This window comes from Mobula birostris, chromosome 4 (assembly GCF_030028105.1).
Source record: "Mobula birostris isolate sMobBir1 chromosome 4, sMobBir1.hap1, whole genome shotgun sequence".
NCBI classification, from domain to species: domain Eukaryota; kingdom Metazoa; phylum Chordata; class Chondrichthyes; order Myliobatiformes; family Myliobatidae; genus Mobula; species Mobula birostris.
Genome location: NC_092373.1, coordinates 116,227,537 through 116,246,847, shown reverse-complemented (window position 1 = coordinate 116,246,847; position 19,311 = coordinate 116,227,537). Strand labels below are relative to the sequence as shown.

The 19,311-nt window shown below is 43.3% G+C and overlaps 1 protein-coding gene across 4 annotated transcripts; it reads right to left on the bottom strand.

The window, feature by feature from the left end:
- Nucleotides 1-544: 544 nt before the first annotated feature.
- Nucleotides 545-17,907, bottom strand: gar1 (GAR1 homolog, ribonucleoprotein). Of its 4 annotated transcripts, none has more exons than XM_072255951.1 (7): nt 17,559-17,907; nt 14,259-14,417; nt 12,229-12,383; nt 11,147-11,206; nt 5,909-6,047; nt 3,170-3,241; nt 545-911 (listed from the first exon to the last, which is right to left on the bottom strand). In XM_072255951.1, the coding sequence occupies exons 2-7, from the start codon at nt 14,401-14,403 to the stop codon at nt 895-897; spliced, it is 588 nt and encodes a 195-aa protein (XP_072112052.1). In that variant the 5' UTR covers nt 14,404-14,417; nt 17,559-17,907; the 3' UTR covers nt 545-894. The 4 variants fall into 4 exon arrangements, with proteins under 4 accessions (XP_072112052.1, XP_072112050.1, XP_072112051.1 ...); XM_072255949.1 differs by having other exon boundaries at nt 5,906-6,047; nt 17,620-17,907; XM_072255950.1 differs by having other exon boundaries at nt 5,906-6,047; nt 17,695-17,907.
- Between the last annotated feature and the right edge of the window lie 1,404 nt (nt 17,908-19,311).

Genomic DNA, 19,311 nt, shown 5'->3' with positions numbered 1-19,311 from the left:
ATATTTCCACTTGTGTGGCTGAAAATTCATTTTGAAAAGATCTTTAACTATCAGTATGGTGTCAGAGATTCTCCCTGTTCCCCTGGATTAAAACAGTTGAAAATTCACCGACCAATGGCAGGGTGAACCTATCTATCACATAGCATTTACAGTGAAGGAGGCAGTCAGCCCATTACATATGTTCTAGCTCAGAGCAATACCTCCAACTGCTTTCAATGCATCCTATTCTCGTGATATCCCAAATTCGGCCACTAACCAACACAATTAAGGGCAATTTACAGTGGCAACATAACCTGCCAAACTGCATGGGTCTGGAATAGGAGGAAACCAGAGTACCCCAGGGAAAACTCCACAAAGACAGCAATGGATGCCAGAACTGAGTCAAAGTTGTTAGAGTTATGAGGAGGCAGCTTCACCAGACGAACTGTTACCTTACACAAGTGCTGTACCAATGATTATTTGCATGCTGGAATTACTTTGAACATGGTCTCAGTCAGTACACCCCTCGAGGAAAAATCTACACAAAAATCTTGGTAGTAACATTTATTTTAAAACAAATTTTGCTGAACCAATATCATGATACTTTGTAAATCAAGTACTTTTACATCTGTAGAACATTATAAAATTTAATTCAAACCATTGACTACATTTGTACTTTTTTTTTACACACAAACAGGTTCAGAACTTGTTGAACTAGAATAGAAATTACATACAAAGGACCATCAAATACATCCAAATTAATTAGTACTATGCAAATACAAAAATTGATGCTAGTCTTAAAATATACTTCAGTTTGATACAGTCCATAAATGCAAACGCATGACTTGCACAAAGAACAAAGAATATGTTTGGAAGTTGCGGAGTGCTTGCTGCCAGAATCTTAAATATCCACCTTCACCTTCCTCCACGACCTAATAGGGAGGATAAAAGGATACAGATTAAAAGTTCAATTGGTCAACAAGCAACGCATGATATAAAGCTACAAATATACACTTGTACACAGATTTAGGCTTGGCTGAAAATCTGGTAAAATTTAGCCCATATGGTTCAAGAGACACCATGGAATTGGGCGAAAGCATGAACTGCTGGATCTTAAAATGACTTTAATAGCCTACTTCATTTTTGCCATCTTCACTTTTATTCGCAACATACATAAACAAAGGTTACCATTGCAAGGACGATAAAAAGTGGGTGACCATATACAACTACACATCCGAATAATATCACCCCTTCGCAATGTAGTTACTTAACAAAGAAAGCTTGATACCAAAGTACACAGGAAGATACTTAGATGTTTAATCAAAATGAAAGGTGTTAATGAGTATATTAAAGAGAGACAAAGATGCAGAGGGGAAAGAATTCCGAAGCTTCAAAACTTGCTAGCTGAAACATGGCTGCCAACACTGAAACAGTCCATCACAGGTAAAGCCATCTCCACCATTCAGCACATCGACAAAGTGTTGTTGCAGAAATGCAGCTTGCTCAAGGACCCCCCCTCACCCCACCAACCACCACCATCCAGGCCATGCTCTCTTCTCACTGCTGCAATCAGGAAGGAGGTGCTGGAGCCTCAGGACCCACACTACCGGTTTCAGGAACAGTAATTTCCCCTCAACCATCAGGCTGCTGAACCAGAGGGGATAACCTTACTCACCCCATCGCTGAACTGTTCCCAAAGCCAATGGACTCACTTTCAAGGACTCATCTCAAGTTCTTGATATTTAGTGCTTACTTAATTATTACTATTATTTTCTTTTGGTATCTGCACAGTTTGTTGTCTTTTGCACACTGGTTGATCCCCCCGTCTTGTTGGTGTGTTGTCTCATTGATTCCATTGTAGTTACCACAACTGCCCACAAGAAAGTGGATCTCAGGGTTGTATATAGTGATATATATGTACTTCGATAATAAATTTACTTTGAACAATTAAGACTGGGGAATTTCAAGGGGTCAGAACTAGAGGACTGCAGCAATGGCAGAGGGCAATAGGGTTCAAAGTACCAACTGAAACACAAAACAGCAAGTTAGATTAAAGCTATTTCAAAATTGGCGGGAATTTCTAAATCAAGATACTGCTGAAAGGTACCAAGACCAGTGAGTGCAGGAAGATAGATGGATGTGGTGGTGAAGATTTGGACAAATAACCAGATTTCAGGAAAAATTCAAATAAAGTTAGATATACAGAAAATCTGAAATGAGCAAGGGGTACACTGGGATAACTGTGACACAATCACGGTTCTGGCAGCCAATGGATTGCACCTGGTTACACTTGGGCAATTTTACAAGAACAGCTTTTTGCAGTTTTGAAGCATTCAGCAGGTCCAGCAGCACTAACAGGGAGAGAAGTAATGTCATGCATCGAACTGGAGAAGGGAGAATAATATATGCATGTTTTAAATTGCAGAAATGGGTGTAGGGGTGAAAAGCACAGAAAGAATATCTATACTAAGGGTGAGACCAATAATGTCAAGGTAATAATTACTTTAAAAACCGAACAAAAAAATTGAGAGAAAGGAACAGATACAATGAAAATAAGGAGTATCAAGAATCGTTGGGCTGTAATATACCCAGATGTTCCTCAAGCTTACATTAGGCATCATTGGAACAGTGCCAAATTAGAGTAAAATGGAGAATCACAATTAAAAGCCACTGGAAACTCAGTATCACTAAAATTCCACACCACCAGGGCAGACTAGGAGAGGTTGTACAAAGCAGTCAGCAGCAGGAAGCTCAGTACCTTTGGAATGCTGAAAGGGCAGGGGAGAGTGGAATCAAGCTAGGAGATAGAATTCCATTGGAGATGGCAGAAATCACAGAGGGTGACCAATGAATGTAGAGGGCGTAAGACAAGAACAAGAGGAACACTTCACTTGCTCTGTCTAGGAATGGGTGAGAGTGGAAGCATGAGAAATAGGGAAACATGGTTGAAATCACACCAACAATGGTAGAAAGTCACAGTACAAAACATTGTGAGTATTAAGTCTGACCACCAAACCAGATATGATGGTGACTGAAAACCTGGTAAAATGGAATAGTCCTAGAGGATGTAGGCAGGGATGAACATATAAACAAGTGCATTTCTTGTAAGTCCAAATTTTAAATTTAACTTGTCTAGAAAACACATAAAATGACTGAGGTAATGAAGAATAATTCAAACTTTATAACTTACCTCTAAAGCCACGACCTCCTCCGCCTCCTCTGCCTCCTCTGAAACCTCCACCTCTGCCTCCTCTGAAAGAACCTGGACAAAAATCAAAAATATAAAGATATATTTTAAAATATTTTACTCACTATCAATACTACCAGATGCAGATATGCAACAATACGGTTTTAAATTTTTTTATTGGTTACGATATTTCAATAATGGTACCATTTAAATTTTACAAAAACAAATGAACTTTAAGTAAAACTCCTTCCAACCTATCATTTTAAATTGTGGCAGAAGCATAACTTTACATACAAACCTTCACCTGACAACATTGTTGAAGATACTTGAGTTTCAAATGTTCGGATTTTGCATTATCACTGACCTCTCAGTCAACTTCTAATCAATACTATTTGAAACCAAATAGTTATCTGAAAGTTATGACTATGCTTTCCCTATTCCCTTTTGCTCATGAACACTTAAATCCATATACAATGAGGAAGTAATCCCATTAAAACCTATTTTCAAAGAACTGTACATTGAATCACTGAACATAATGCTTATCTTTGTGATGGAACTTCATCAGTAAATGTCTAGTACCAGAGGGCATGCACTGAAGGTGATGGGGGGTGGGGGGGGGTGTCAGTTCAAGGAGGATGTGAGGGGTGAGTTTTTTTACTCGGAGAGTGATGGATGCCTGGAATGTGCTGCCTGGTACAGTGGTAGAGGCAAATACATTAGGGGCTTTTAAAAGATGTTTAAATAGGCACATGGATGTGAGGAAGATGGAGGGATTTGGACATTGTGTAGATAGGACGGATTAGTTTTTTTAATTTTTTAGCTGGTTCGACACAACACCGTGGGCGGAAAGGCCTGTTCCTGTGTGTTTCTCTTCTATGTTAATACTAAATAAAATTTAATTATATCACCAAATTCAACAATCAAGGCATGGCACATAAAATAACACACTTCAAATTTACATCCCTGTTAGCTGTTGAAATAGACCCGCCAAAGAAGTTAAAGATACGTTTCCTGGTTTAATGCAAGGTGCCCTATTTGTGAAACATAGCCTAATCACCTAAGCTTCGGCTAGTCTGCTGCTAAGACCCTGTTTCTTAGCACTTATCTTTGGAATTCACAAATTCATTACTTCAACCTCCCTAGCCCTGAGGTAATTCAAAACCCCACTGCTCATGCCTTCATGTACATTATCCCATTCACCTACCAGTCCTATGCTGCTGGCCACTACTGGCTTCTGGGCAAGGAAAGTCCACATCCTAGTTTTGAACTCACTCCTCTGCTTCACCTTCATTCTCCCCAGCCGATACAATTTCTCTCAGCTCCAACAACAACACTAAATTACAAGGGAAGGACTTTAGCAATGCCTTTGGCAAAGTCCCTGATGCTGGGTTGGCTTGGAAGGCTAAATCACATGGGATCCGGGGGAAGACAGTGGATTGGATTTGAAATTGGACCAGTTGCAGAAAGTAGAGAGTGATGGTCAAGAGCTGTTTTAAACTGGAGGACTTGGTCTAATACTGTGCCAGAAGCGTCAGTGCTGCTAACTTTATTGTTTGTAATTTATATTAAATGATTTAGATATGGATGCTTACTAAGTCTGTGCATAAAACTGGTGGATTTGTAGACAGTGTAAAAATTATGAAAAATTAGAGATTAATCTTGATCAGCTAGGCATGTAGCCAAGGATCAGCAAATGGCTTCCAACATAGATAAATGTGAGGTTTTGCACTTTTGCAAATTAAACCAGTGCAGGACTTACCCAAAGTGATGGAAGGGACCTTGGATGCAAGTGCAAGTTCACTGAAAGCGGTGTCACTGCTAGATAGGGTGGGAAAGACGTTTGGCACATGGACTTCATCAGTCAAGGGAGTGAGTGTAGAAGTTAGAGGTTACGTTGCAATTATACAAGACATTTATAAGGCTGCACTTGAAGCAATGTGTGCAGTTTTGGTCACCCTGTTGTAAGAAAGATATTATTTAACTAGAAAGAACGCAGACAAGATTTACCAATGATATTGCCCGGGGGGGGGGGGGGGGGGGGTGCCTGAACTACAATGAGAGGCTTTGCATACTAGGACTTTACTCCCTGAAACATAGGTTTAGGCGTGACTTCAGAGGTATTAAGATTATAAAGGGCACGGAAGGGTGAAAGCACATAGTAGCCTCTCCCTGGGGAAAAATACTTAAAACAGAAAGTCATAGGTTTCAGATGAGAGGCAAGGGATTTAAGAGGGACATCAAGTGCAGCTTCTTCATGCAAAGTCTGGTGTATTTGTAATGAGCTGCCAGAATTAGAGGTTAAGGCAGGCATGTTAGCAACATTCGAAAGCCATCTAGACATGTGCATGGACAGGAGAGGTTTAGAGGGCTATGGGGCAAATAGGACCAACTCACTGGGCAATGCAGTCAGCATCGATACATTGGGCCAAAGGGCCAGTTTCCAAGCTGTATGATTCTACCTTGGCACTCATCCATTTCTAGCCTCTTATCCCTTATTTTAGTCAATTAGGGGACATGCCTTCTGCTTTGCAGGTATTAATCTCTGAAATTCACTCCCTGGGTCTCTCCGTCTTCCTACTCTTCTCTTTTTTATGACATTCATTATAACCTACTTCTATGGCCATCAAATATTGTTTGCCAACACCGCTGTGAAGTGCCATGTTGTATACACAACACTAAAAAAAGAGGGCTTGCATAGATACAGTGCTGATCCTATTCAATCAATGGAATAGTTCTTACCACCTCTGCTGCCGCCGCCACCACCCCGGAAACCACGTCCACCTCGCCCTCCACCACGAGCTCCCCTCGCCTGACCTCTTGCACCAGGTGGTCGTGGCAAAAATCGCTGAAGCGGGAGTAGTTTTGCTGGATCAATGTAAAACTGGAAGGGGGAAAGAAAAGGAAATAAACCCAAGCATACTCAAGTCAGTTAGCTTCACATAAGAAAGTTATTCATTGTGCTCCAAGAAAAAGATGGATTAACAACCATGTGGCTACTCTTACATGCATGACTGTAAAATGTATGAACTGAGTTAGGTGCTTGCATGCTACTGTGTGACTTTCTCAAAAGAGGGATTTTGTCTCCAAGCCATGCCTGTCAAATAGTCCATATCCAATCCAGGACATTGCACTCATTGGTAGAGAAGTTTGAAAAAGATAAGTGTCTCTCCACTAAGAACAACCTTTCCCTCAATGGCCTCAAAACAAGAGAACTGGTCATTGACTTCAGGAAGGGGAGGGGCTGGTGGGAGGGCAGTACATGCCCTGTCTACGTCAAGAGTGTTGAGATTGAGGGGGTTGAAAGCTTCAAGTTCCTAGGAGTGAACATCACCAATAGCCTACCCTGGTCTAATCAGGTTGACTTCACCATGTCACAGCTATGAAAACTCACCAGTGCCTCTACTTCCTCAGAAGGCTGAAGAAATCTGGCAGGTCCCAGCAACCCTTATTCATTTTTATCAATGCGCCACAGGAAGCATTCTGCATGGATGCATAATGGGTAAGAACCAGCAGAGAGTTGTGGACACGACTCAGCACATCACAGAAACCAGCCTCCCTATGGACTTTATATTTCTCGCTGCCTTAATAAAATAGCCAACATAACACAAGCTACCCTGTTATGATCTAGTACTTTATTGTATATCTGCTTTGCACTTATTCTGCATTTAGTTTTTCCTCAGTGCACTGTGATGAATTGAACGGTATGATCAGTATGCAAGACAAGATTTTCATAGGTACGGGTGAGAATTATAAACCAATACCACGTTCTTTTTCTTCTTGACAAAATTCACCACTTCCTTTTGACATCCAAGCTCCCTTATCTGGTCATCCTTGTCCTTCCTTTTTACTAGAACTTAGCTGTCTTGCACTCTGCACAGTTTATCTTTAACCTCCTCCACACGTCAGATCAAATTTGCCCAAAAACTGTTCGTTCCAATAACTCTTCCTAGCTCCAGCCTATCATCTTGTGATTTGCCCTGCACAACGTAATACTCTCCAGCAAGGTCCACACTCATCCTTATCTACAGCCATCTTAAAACATATGGAGCTGTGGTCGCTGCTCCACAAATGTTCTCCCACTGAAGGGTGAGTCACCTGGCCAGGCTCATTTCTAAACACTCGGTCCAGTATGAATCCTACATACTAATTCACACTAATTTAAGAAACTCCTGGATGCACCAAACAAATTCTGCTCCAATTAAACCTCTTGCACTAAGGAGGTCCCTGTCAATATTGGAGAGGTTGAAGACAACCATGACAACAACCCTGTTCTTTGTACACTTTTTTCTAATCTGCCTGCATATCTGTTCTTCAATGTCCTGGTGGCTGGGGAGGGGTGGAGTTCCACAGAGTTAGCCCACAGGATGCCCATTTTTCAAATGCTTAGAAGTCTTCACTGCAGGCACAGCAATTTAGCACATGGCAGCAGTTTGGAGAGTTTGAACATTACATAATATAAATTTCTATTTGATGTTATAAACTGACAAAAGTTTAATTAATAATTTTGTGGTTAAAGGGCTTCAAGGAAGAAAATAATCATAACATGACCAATTTTACAAAACTAAGAGTTATTTTGTTTGATCAAAAACCAGATTTGTAAATCTAAACAAATTGTGAAAGCACAAGACACAAAGTAGTTCCAATACACAAATAAAGGACATAAAAAGGTGGGACAATGGAGATGGAATGGCCAACAACAAATATATGTATAAGACATATAAAGCACAACATCGAAAATGAAAGGTGCTCCAACCACAGCTAACAAGAAATGTAAAGGCTGATGCTAAAGATACATAATTTTGCCAAAACGAAGAGAAAACTTAGGAATGCAAAAATATAAATTAAGCAAAGGACCAAAAGCATTGGTATGGCCAGGGAAGTACAATAAGAGAAATCAAATGGGAAAAAAATGTCAATAGCTTCCATATAAGTGAAAAAAATTTAGAAGTTAATTTGAGTCCTTTATAGGCCAAGGAGAAATTATACTGCAGATCACCAAGTACACATTTTATAGTTTTTTTGCAGCAAGTAAAAGGTAGTGCCCGTCAATAAAGAGGCGGAGAAAGAATAAAACCCCAGAAATTAATTAATAGCTGATAAATCTCTATAACCTGATGATGAGCATCAAAGATTTTAGAACTATTCACACAGATTGGAAGGTAGAAAATATAACCCTGCTATTTGAAGAGAGGAAGGAGAGAATAAACTGGAATGCAGTTTTATGACATTTATAAAAGGGAAAATTTTGCAATTTATGAAGAAACTATGAACAGGGTGCTTGGAATGAACATGGATCTTGAGAGGGAATTCATATTTCACTTATTTCTTTAAGGAATATTACTGGCTATGACTTGCAGAATAACTACAAAGGATGAGGTACATTTAGACTTTGAGGGTCTTTGATGAAGGAAAGGAAAGGAAATTGCCTTTTAAGCTCATGAGAGAGCATAGGCCATCAATTTTCTGTTGTTGATGTTTCTGTAGCAGGCAATTTCTTTTTTTACGACGTCGAGTTGCTAGCTTGACGCTCAACCTAGCACGGATGGAAAGTGTGCCTGGGGAGCCAGCTGGGTTTGAACTCGGGAGACTTCGCTCCAAAGTCTGGCGCTGATGCCACTATGCCACCAGCCAGCTTTGATGAAGGTACCATGCAAAAAAAAACAAACAAAATTTGAAAACATAGATTGGAGGAGTCAATAGTGTCACAAAACATGGAAATAGGGCCTTCAGCTCAATGAGACCACGGACCATCGAGCAAATTTGCTGATGACACAAAGATTGGGGATGTTGTGGATAGTGTGGAGGTTCTGTCAGAGGCTACAGTGGGACATTGATAGGATGCAAAACTAGGCTAAGAAGTGGCAGATGGAATTCAACTCAGTTAAGTGTGAGGTGGTTCATATTGGTAGGTCAAATATGATGGCAGAATATTTTCGCCAAAGGAGGGCGGGAGGAGAGGGAGCAGTGCGCCGCGCGTGCACGGCCCTCCGGTGAAAAATGATATCGTACCCGTTAAATAGGGGCCGTGGACAATTCTGATTTGATGGAGATGGACGTGAAAGCACAGAGGAACATCTGGAAAAATTTCTGAAACGGCAGTCGTTACTGCATGATTGGGAATCTTTCGGAGGGAAGGCCTCAAAATCTCCAGCTTTGCCTGCTGTTGGCGACTGAGATGGAGGTCGAATCGTTTGGATAGAGATGGTGCTCAGTACTCAGTGTCGGAGAGCTGATCAGAGCTCAAAGTTTTCGGACGACTCAAGACTCGGACCGTGGTCAGGTATGGCAGGGAGAGTTTTTCTTCCTTCTCCTGTCTGCGTGAGATGTGGGACATTTGAGAGACTTTGAACTTTCTACTGTGCTCATGGACTTCTTCATCAAGTTATGGTATTGTTGCACTGTTGTAACTATATGTTATAATTATGTGGTTTAGTTAGTTTTTTTCAGTCTTGGTCTGTCCTGTGTTTTGTGATATCACACCGGAGGAAATATTGTATTATTTCTTAATGCATGCATAACTAAATGACAATAAAAGAGGACTGTATGTCTTCATAATCTAATGTAGTATTAATGGTAAGACCCTTAGCAGTGTGTCGGATCAGAGGGATCTTGGGGTCCGAGTCCATAGGACACTCAAAGCTGCTACGCAGGTTGACTCTGGTTAAGAAAGTATATGGTGCATTGGCCTTCATCAATTGTGGAATTAAGTTTAGGAGCCGAGAGGTAATGTTGCAGCTGTATAGGACCCTGGTCAGACCCTACTTAGAGTACTGTGCTCAGTTCTGGTCACCTCACTACAGGAAGGATGTGAAAACCATAGAAAGGGTGCAGAGGAGAGTTACAAGGATGTTGCCTGGATTGGAGAGCACGCCTTATGAGAATAGCCTTTTCTCCTTGGAGCGACCGAGGGTGAGAGGTGACCTGATAGAGGCGTATAAGATGATGAGAGGCATTGATCATGTGGATAGTCAGAGGCTTTTACCCAGGGCTGTAATGGCTAGCATGAGAGGGCAAAGTTTTAAGGTGCTTGGAAGTAGGTACAGAGGTGGTGTCAGGAGTAGCTTGTTGTTTGTTTGTCTTTTTTATGCAGAGAGTGGTGAATGCATGGAATGGGCTGCCGGCGACAGTGGTGGAGATGGATACAATAGGATCTTTTAAGAGACTTCTGGATAGGTACATGGAGCTTAGAAAAATAGAGGGCTATGGGTAAACCTAGGTGATTTCTAAGGTAAGAACATGCTCAGCACAGTTGTGTGGGTTGAAGGGCCTGTATTGTGCTATAGGTTTTCTAAGTTTCTATACAGATCACAGTTCTTTCCAGCAAGTACAAGGGTGTGCCAATCTGTACAATCCACAAATATGACCTAGTACCTAAATATCATTTGCTGTAATAACAATTGAACATGATGCTAATCTAAATGGCAGAACACATTTAACTAGAACTGAGAAACACGAATTTTAGGCAGGATATAAATAAGGTTGAAAGAGTGCAGAGAAGGTTTACAAGGATGTTGCCGGGACTTGAGAAACTCAGTTACAGAGAAAGGTTGAATAGGTTAGGACTTTATTCCCTGGAGCGTAGAAGAGTGAGGGGAGATTTGATAGAGGTATATAAAATTATGATGGGTATAGATAAAGTGAATGCAAGCATGCTTTTTCCACTGAGGCAAGGGAAGAAAAAAAAGAGGACATGGGTTAAGGGTGAGGGGGGGAAAGTTTAAAGGGAACATTAGGGGAGGCTTCTTTGGGAGTATGGAATGAGCTGCCAGACGAGGTGGTAAATGCGGGTTCTTTTTTAACATTTAAGAATAAACTGGACAGATACATGGATGGGAGATGTATGGAGGGATATGGTCCATGTGCAGGTCTGTGGGACCAGGCAGAAGATGGTTCGGCACAGCCAAGAAGGGCCAAAAGGCCTGTTTCTGTGCTGTAGTTTCTATGGTTTCAGAGAATTAACATTTTCACAATGAAACTTGCCTTCTGCGGTCGCTTAAAGGAACTGGCACTCATGTTCTCTGATAATTTAACTGAAAAATACTGAAATCATTTCAGTTAAGGAAAAATTAGCTGATATTTATTAACCATTTTACACAAAAACAGGATGCGTTTACCATGGAAATGTAATTTTAAAATAAATATAGTTCACGTTATTTTGATTGTGATCAGTGGAATTGCATAGATGTTTAATTTTCACTCAGTACCAAAATGTAATCAAGCCCAAAGCTATAAATTCCCCCATAATGCTGTCCTTCCGAGGAAAAGAAGGTACTGATATGTCTAATTAAATAAAATTGTAAGTGAGCATGTCAAAGTTATAAAGATCACAACTTTGTGAAAATACAAGAAAGCAACAATATAACTTTGACTTGCACTTCAATGCCAAGTAATATTAAAGAAACTCAAATTTCAGATTTTCTTGTGAACAATTAACAATCATTCAATTTCCCACTGCCTTGAAAAGCACAGCACCTCATTGTACATAATGTGCACAGCTGGAATGACTGTTAAATCCCATCTTTCACAGCATTTGTCTTCTTCATACATTAGAATAAAAGGCTGAACAGTGTCATTCTTGATAGTGCAATGCCGCCTAGCCTTAAACTAACACTATTTTGACCTCCCTCCCACAGGTGGAATATTCTGAGTAAAAGTTAGTGGCTGTGGATTTGGATTGGATGAACGAGGAAGAGTCTAAGACATGGATGCGGCTTTTCGGCACATTCGTAATCGCACTCTGAACAGAGTGCACAAATGAAAGGAAAAATCAAAGGCTGCTTTGCAAAAAGCTGTGTTCAGTGCAGTTGTTCAGTAAGAACTTGCTGTGAACTGCAGAATATGAAGCATACTTTGGAATTTCTCATCTGTAATTAATTGTATATTTTCATAAGGATCTATACCCACATCCCAGCTACTATGTAGCCAGGTGCCTCGGTGTTTTCATACCGTGGGTACACCTGAAAGCAAGACAAGTTATCAAAAGAACATGTTGGTTAGTATACTGAGTTCAAGAATCTCCTCCTAGTTCAGGCACCTCCCAACAGTAACTCAAAAAAGGATACAAAATTTCTAAGCTGTCCGAATATTTCATCAACCTTGCCGATTTGTTCTTTGTTTTCCAAGTACACTGGCGCATTGAAATAAGGGACTTTATTTTCTTCTGAGGTGCACTTGCAAATAATGTCGTCTTCACACGGATGCATGAAATGTCCCAGTTCTAGACAAAGATAGCAAAAGAGTTAAAAATGGGCATCACCACATTTAATCTGCACATCAAAAATCAATAACCATATCCGGAAATGCTCTCTCTGCATCGTGTTAATTTTCCATTTGAATCTCAGTCCAAGGGATGAAAGCCAGCTGAATAACTACACCACACAGATCTCCCAACTACATCTGTTGATTTTTGAAAGGATTTTTAAACAACTTAAAATACAGGAAATCCAAACTAGGTCTAACACTTCAGAAAGACATCACGGATTAATGTGATTAAAAGGGTTGGAATCAATCCAAATTTAATCATCCGATAAAATACAAAATATTTTCAATCTCATATGTATAAGCAGGCTATTCCACCAAGGTCTACACGAGCAATAAGATACTCGCAGTGTTTATCCTTCTGCAGTACGTTACTATTGTTAGCAAAAGCTGTGACTAAAAAAAAGCAGTATCCCTGCTGTAACCAAGAACAGAATACATGCACAATGACCGTTAGATATATGAGATTCCGCAGATGCTGGAAATCTTGATCAATACACACTAACTGCTGGAGGAACTCAAGCAGCATCTATAAGGGAAATGCGCAGTCGACAGTTCAGGCCGAAAACATTCACCCAGGACTGAATAGGGAGGGGGTCAAACGTTAGAATAAAAGGGTGGGAGGAAGGGGTGGAGCACACGCTAGGAGGTGACAGGTGAGGGGGAAGGTAGGGAAATGAGAAGCCTGGAGATGATAGGAGGAAAAAGAAAAAGGCTAATTAGTAATCTAATGCAGTGGTCCCCAACCACCACGCCGCAAAGCATGTGCTACTGGGCTGCGAGGAAATGATATGATTTGGCGATATGAAATGATGAGTCAGCTGCACCTTTCCTCATTCCCTGTTTGTCATGCACTGTTAAACTTGACCACCCCCCGCCCAGAGAAAGACAAGAAAAAACACTAAACATGCAAACAATAAAAGCAAATTAAGTCCAGACACCAGAATCCCAGAGCAGCTGGAATAGGTCCATAGCCAGTCTCAGTTCATCATGCAGGGGGGCAAGTCGCCACGAAGTGTGTAGCAGCCAGAGCAATCTTTCAGCCTCAGCGTCGCGGACAGAGGAGTGAACAGGTCATCAGGTTTTAGATTACTGAGACGGAATAGGAGGTGCTGCTCCTCCCACCTGCCTTTCACCTCATCGTGGCAGAAGCGGAGGCCATGGAAAGATATCAGTGTGTGAATGGCAAGTATTATTGAAATGGACGGCCACTGGGAGATCCTGGCTTGTTTGACAATGGAGTGATGGAGCTCAACAAAGCAGCCCCCAATTTGCATTGGCTCTTACCGACGTAGCGGAGGCCACACTGGGAGCAATTAGCGCAATAAATGTCCCGATAGACTCACAGGGAAAGTGCTGCCTCACCTGGAAGGATTGTTTAGAGCCCTGAATGGTGTTAAGATAGGAGGAATAGGGGCAACACGGAGATGAATAGGGAAGGATGACTGGACAAGGGAGTTGCTGAGGGAGCAACCCCTGTGGGAAGGTAGGGGTGTGGAGGGAAATATGAGCCAAGTGATGGGATCCCGTTGGAGACAGGAGAAATTGCAGAGACTCATGGACTGTGGGTGTGGACAAGGGGAACCCTATCCCTGTTAGTTTCATTGTATGCATTCCTCCCTGTTATGCAGCATTTATGTTATTTCAGTAACAATCACCGATCAGTTGTCAACATCTTTAGCCAGCCAGCTCCCGACAGTGAAGCTCTTTTCTTTGAAAGTGGACAAATAACATAGCTGCTGAGGTAGTTGAAATATTTATCTGAATGACAGTTACAATGAGCTCTTGTTTTAGGACAATGTGGCTTTAAACAAATCCATTCTTTCTTACATACCTACTACTCTCTCAGGTGGCCCCTGATCAAATGTTCTATTGAAGCTTCCTCGCCCACCTCCTCGGTACCCACCACCACCGCCACGTCCTCTTCCTCCACCAAAGCCACCACCTCTTCCACCGCCTCTACCCCCACGAAAAGACATTTCAATTCAAATCTCTGAAAAATACATTAAATTAGTGAATACAAATTGGTTCTCCTCACTGAAACACACACACACACACACACACACACACACACACACACACACACACAATGCTGAAGGAGCTCAGCAGGTGAGGCTAAAAAGAGTGACGTCACCGTTTCAGGTCGAGACCACTCATCAGGACTGGAAATGCAAAGGAGGAATCTATAAAGCATACAATATTACATCTGGGATTTATAATTCACCATCACTGAAACATAGTGAGATCTTGCACCACCAAATTTAGTTTATTTTCCACTGCTTGATCGGTAAGAAACAAGCAAATTCACCAAATTCTGTCTTTCCAAATAACAGAATTATTATTCATCAAAGAGATGATCCCTCCGCCACAGGACCATGAGAAAACGTAATTAGAATAATACAGTACAAAGGTGCTGGATGTTTCTGACCATCTAAAACAGGGGTTCCCAACCTTTTTTATGCCATGGACCAATATCATTAAGCAAAGGGTCTGTGGACCCCAAGTTGGGAACCCCTGATCTAAAATGACTAGGTCCTGTATAGCATCAAACAGCAACACATTAAGGGTCACATTCAGATTTCATGAAGTATTGCAATAAATAGTAATGGAAAATAGATGCAACCTCTAAGTCAATACCTTCACTTGAATCCAGACATCAAATGTAAGGTGTTTATGAATTTATAACAAAAATTTTAGAAGGTGTCTCTAGCCTTCTTTCCTCTGCCTCTCAGCAGTAGGGACCCACTTGGATCCAACTTCTGCTCAACACAGAAAATAGAAGAGCACAAGGAGAGAGGTGTTATTGGAGACCAGCTAGTCCACCAAGTCTGCCCAGCCAGGGTGTGATGCTGGCTAATTGGCCTCAGTTCTCTGCTCTTCTTCTAATAGTTCCACATGGCCCACGATTCCCTAATCTTTCAGGAATTTAGCTACAGTAAAAGTTCAAAAGAAAAATAAATAAATCAGGAATCAGTTTGTTCAGGAAAAGCTGGCTCACTCATTAGCATACCACGATTCTATATCTCAGAGCCTTACTATCTACAGGTTGGCATTTTGCAAGTTTCACTTGGACAATACGTAGGCATGGGACAGGACTCTGGAACACCGTGTATCACAATATAGGGATAGCTTTGGAGCCCGAGCCGGGAGCTGGAATTTGGCCCGTGGCCCTGGTGTGCAGCCCACGACAGGGTCCAGAGTGCTTATCTTTTCAGAATCAGCTTTATTATCATGGACATATGATGTGAATTTGTTGCTTTTGCAGCAGCAGTACAGACGCCCCCTCGTCACCATCTGAGATTCTGCCAACTAAAGGACCATCAATGGCAAATTTATAGATGGCATTCAAGCTGTGCTTAGCTACACAGCCATGAGAGGAGAGAAAGTGTGGCTGTGGGCTAAGCATCCATCCTGTTGATAATCAGCGAGATCACGAGGGGTCACTGGGAAAAATATACCAGTGTATTTAATGTATCAAAAAGAAAACTCTGCAGCAACAGGAGCAACATCCAGACGGCTGGAAATTGTGCAAATTTGGCAAAAAAAACTGTGGGTGTCGGATCAGTTTCACTGAACTCTCTCTTTACATACACTCAACCCTTCAGAGTAGAAAATTCTAAAGATTCACCACTCTCTGGGAGAAGAGAATATAGACAGTTCAACTTAAAATTTCGACAACCCTTGTTCAAGACGCTTTTGGTGAAGTCAGCTCTTCGGTGTCAACCCGCTGACTATTACGCTTTAAGTGCTATTGTCACTAATTTTCCTGAAAACCTAAAGTATACAAACTAACACATTTCAGCCATTCGTGCCAGGACAAACTTCTCAGCCCATTTTATGCCAATTCGCGAAAACATCCTATCAATGGGAAATAAATATTCCATTTATTTCGCTGTAACCCATTCTCTCTCACATGCCCAGCAACAACAACTAGTTCTTGCACCCACTGTAACCAACAGCAGTCGATCAATGGAACATACCCATCAATTCCCTAATACTTGGTGATTATATCCCCAGAATGCCCCCCAGGGCAGAAGGTAAAGGGGTAGGCACTGTGCCAGACCCTCTCCCCCAGGGCAGAAGGTAAAGGGATGGAAGACAACCCCCCCGTCAAACCCGGGCCAGAAGGGGGTAGACACTATGCCAGACTCCACCACCCTGGGGCAGAAGGTAAAGGGGTAGATACTGAGCCAGACTCCACCCCCCCCCCCACACCCAGGCAGAGGTAAGAGGGTAGAGACTGTGCCAGACTCTCCCCCCCCAAGGGCAGAAGGGGGTAAACACTGAGTCAGACTCCCCCCCGGGAGGGGCATAAGGTAAGAGGGTAGAGCCTGTGCCAGACTCCACCCCCGCTACCCGGAGTAGACACTGAGCGAGACTTCCCCCCCCCCCCCACCCCAGGGCAGAAGGTAAGGGGGTTTAGGTAAGGGGGTTTAACACTGTGCTAGACTCCCCCCGGGGCAGAAGGTAAGGAGGTAAGCACTATGCTAGACTCCCCCAGGGGCAGAGGGTAAGGGGTTTTACACTGTGCTAGACTCCCCCAGGGGCAGAGGGTAAGGAGGTAAGCACTATGCTAGACTCCCCCAGGGGCAGAGGGTAAGGGGGTTTAACGATGTGCTAGACTCCCCCAGGGGCAGAGGGTAAGGGGGTTTAACACTGTGCTAGACTCCCCCAGGGGCAGAGGGTAAGGGGGTTTAACACTGTGCTAGACTCCCCCAGGGGCAGAGGGTAAGGGGGTTTAACACTGTGCTAGACTCCCCCCGGGGCAGAAGGTAAGGAGGTTTAACACTGTGCTAGACTCCCCCAGGGGCAGAGGGTAAGGGGGTTTAACGATGTGCTAGACTCCCCCAGGGGCAGAGGGTAAGGGGGTTTAACACTGTGCTAGACTCCCCCAGGGGCAGAGGGTAAGGGGGTTTAACACTGTGCTAGACTCCCCCCGGGGCAGAAGGTAAGGAGGTAAGCACTATGCTACACTCCCCCCGGGGCAGAAGGTAAGGGGGTTTAACGATGTGCTAGACTCCCCCCGGGGCAGAAGACTACCAGGCAAACCCCACCACCCTCCCCCAGCCCTGGGTCACTGCCCTCCCGACACGCCCGGTCACGATGATCAGCAGTATAAAACATATCCACTTACTGCTGCTGTCGGAACTAGGAGCAGATCAGTTGATTTGGAAAATAAAAGTTTAATTCCAAACCTCTCCCCCTCAGGTTGTCAAACCGGGACTCGGCCACCGCGTTGCTTTTCGCGACTTGCCGTGCCGCACACTCACGTGGTGCACCTTCCGCTACAGGCCGATAGCAGCTAGTTTAGGTGGACACCCTGCAGTGGTAGGCCCTTCCTCGGCTGCTGCTCAGAATGCAGGCCCGTCCCGTTCGCTTCCACCTCACAACCGGCTGTTCCACTCGCAGGCTGTACCACTCGGCTGTGGGTGCTTCACGGGGTAGGCCATGTGCACAGTACTTCAGCTCCCAGTGTGCAATGCGCGGGTTTCACCCGGAAACGGAAACGACCACTGTGTCTTGTTGCGCGGATGCAGTGCTTGAGCAGTGGTTCAATAATGAAATGTTTCGCAGTTGCTACGCGGGGAGTGAATGAAAACAGTGCGCGACTGAGAAAGAGTGAGCACTTACTGAGTACGAAAGCTCGGAGAGAAGTTCCAATCACAAACACAAGAAATTCTGTAGATGCTGGAAATCCGAGCAACGCACACAAAATGCTGGAGGAACTCAGCAGCATCTGTGGAAAAATATACAGTGGACGTTTCGGGCCGAGACCCTTCAGCAGGACTGGAGAAAATGATCAGAAGTCAGAGTAAGAAGGTGGGGGTGGAGAAGGGAGGAAGAAACAAGGTGACAGGTGAAACCTGGACGGCGGGGGTGGGGGGGGGCGGTGAAGGAAAGAGCTAGGAAGTTGATTGGTGAAAGAGAAGGGGGAGAGGATAGAAGACCATGGAAGAAGCACCAGAGGGAGGCGATGGGTAGGCAAGAGATAGGTGAGAAAGGGAAAAGAGTCTGGGGAATGGTGGAGGATATGGGGGGTATAACTGAAAGTTCAGGAAATCGATGTTCACGCCATCAGGTTGGAGGCTACCCAGACAGAATACAAGGTGTTGTTTCTCCATTCTAAGTGTGGCCTCATTGTGACAGTAGAGACCGTGAATTGACATATCGGGATGGGAATTAGAAGTAAAATGGGTGGCCACTGGGAGATGCCCCTTTTTCTGGCAGACAGAGTGTAGATGCTTGGTGAAGCAGTCTCCCAATCTACATCAGGTCTCACTGATATACAGGAGGCCACACTGGGAGCGCTGGACACAGTATATGACCCCAACAAACTCACAGGTGAAGTGTCACCGCATCTGGTTGGGGGCAGGTGTGGCACTTGTTCCACTTGCAAGGATAAGTTGCAGGAGGGAGATTAGTGGGGAGGGATAAATGGGCAAGGGAGTCGTATAGGGAGTGATCACTGTGGAAAACAGAAAGTGGAGGAGAGGGAAAGATGTGCTTAGTGGTGGGATCCCATTGGAGGTTGCAGAGAATTGTGTGCTGGACGTGGAGGCTGGTAGAGTGGTGAGAATAAGAGGAACCCTATCCCTGGTAGGGTTGCAGGAGGATGGGGTAAGAGCAGACATGTGCGTAATGGAAGAGATGCGATTGAGGGCAGCGTTGATGGTGGAGGGAGGGAAGCCCCTTTCTTTGAAGAAGGAGGATATCTCCTTAGTTCTCCCTCCCCTCCCCCCACCTTTTAACTCTACTCCTTATCTTTTTTTTTTCAGTCCTGCTGAAGGGTTTCAGCCTGAAATGACGACTGTACTCTTTTTCATAAATACTACCTGGTTTGCTGAGTTTCTTCAGCGTTTTGTGTGTGTTGCTCAGAGAAGTTTGCC

Excerpts from the sequence above, each read along its gene's own strand:
- gar1 (XM_072255949.1), bottom strand. The coding sequence starts at position 14,403 with ATGTCTTTTCGTGGGGGTAGAGGCGGTGGAAGAGGTGGTGGCTTTGGT. Across the intron at positions 12,384-14,258 it reads GCCACCTGAGAGAGTAGTAG|AACTGGGACATTTCATGCAT; the intron begins GTATGTAAGAAA and ends ATCTTTGTCTAG. Across the intron at positions 6,048-11,146 it reads CCTTTAAGCGACCGCAGAAG|TTTTACATTGATCCAGCAAA; the intron begins GCAAGTTTCATT and ends TCCCCCTTCCAG.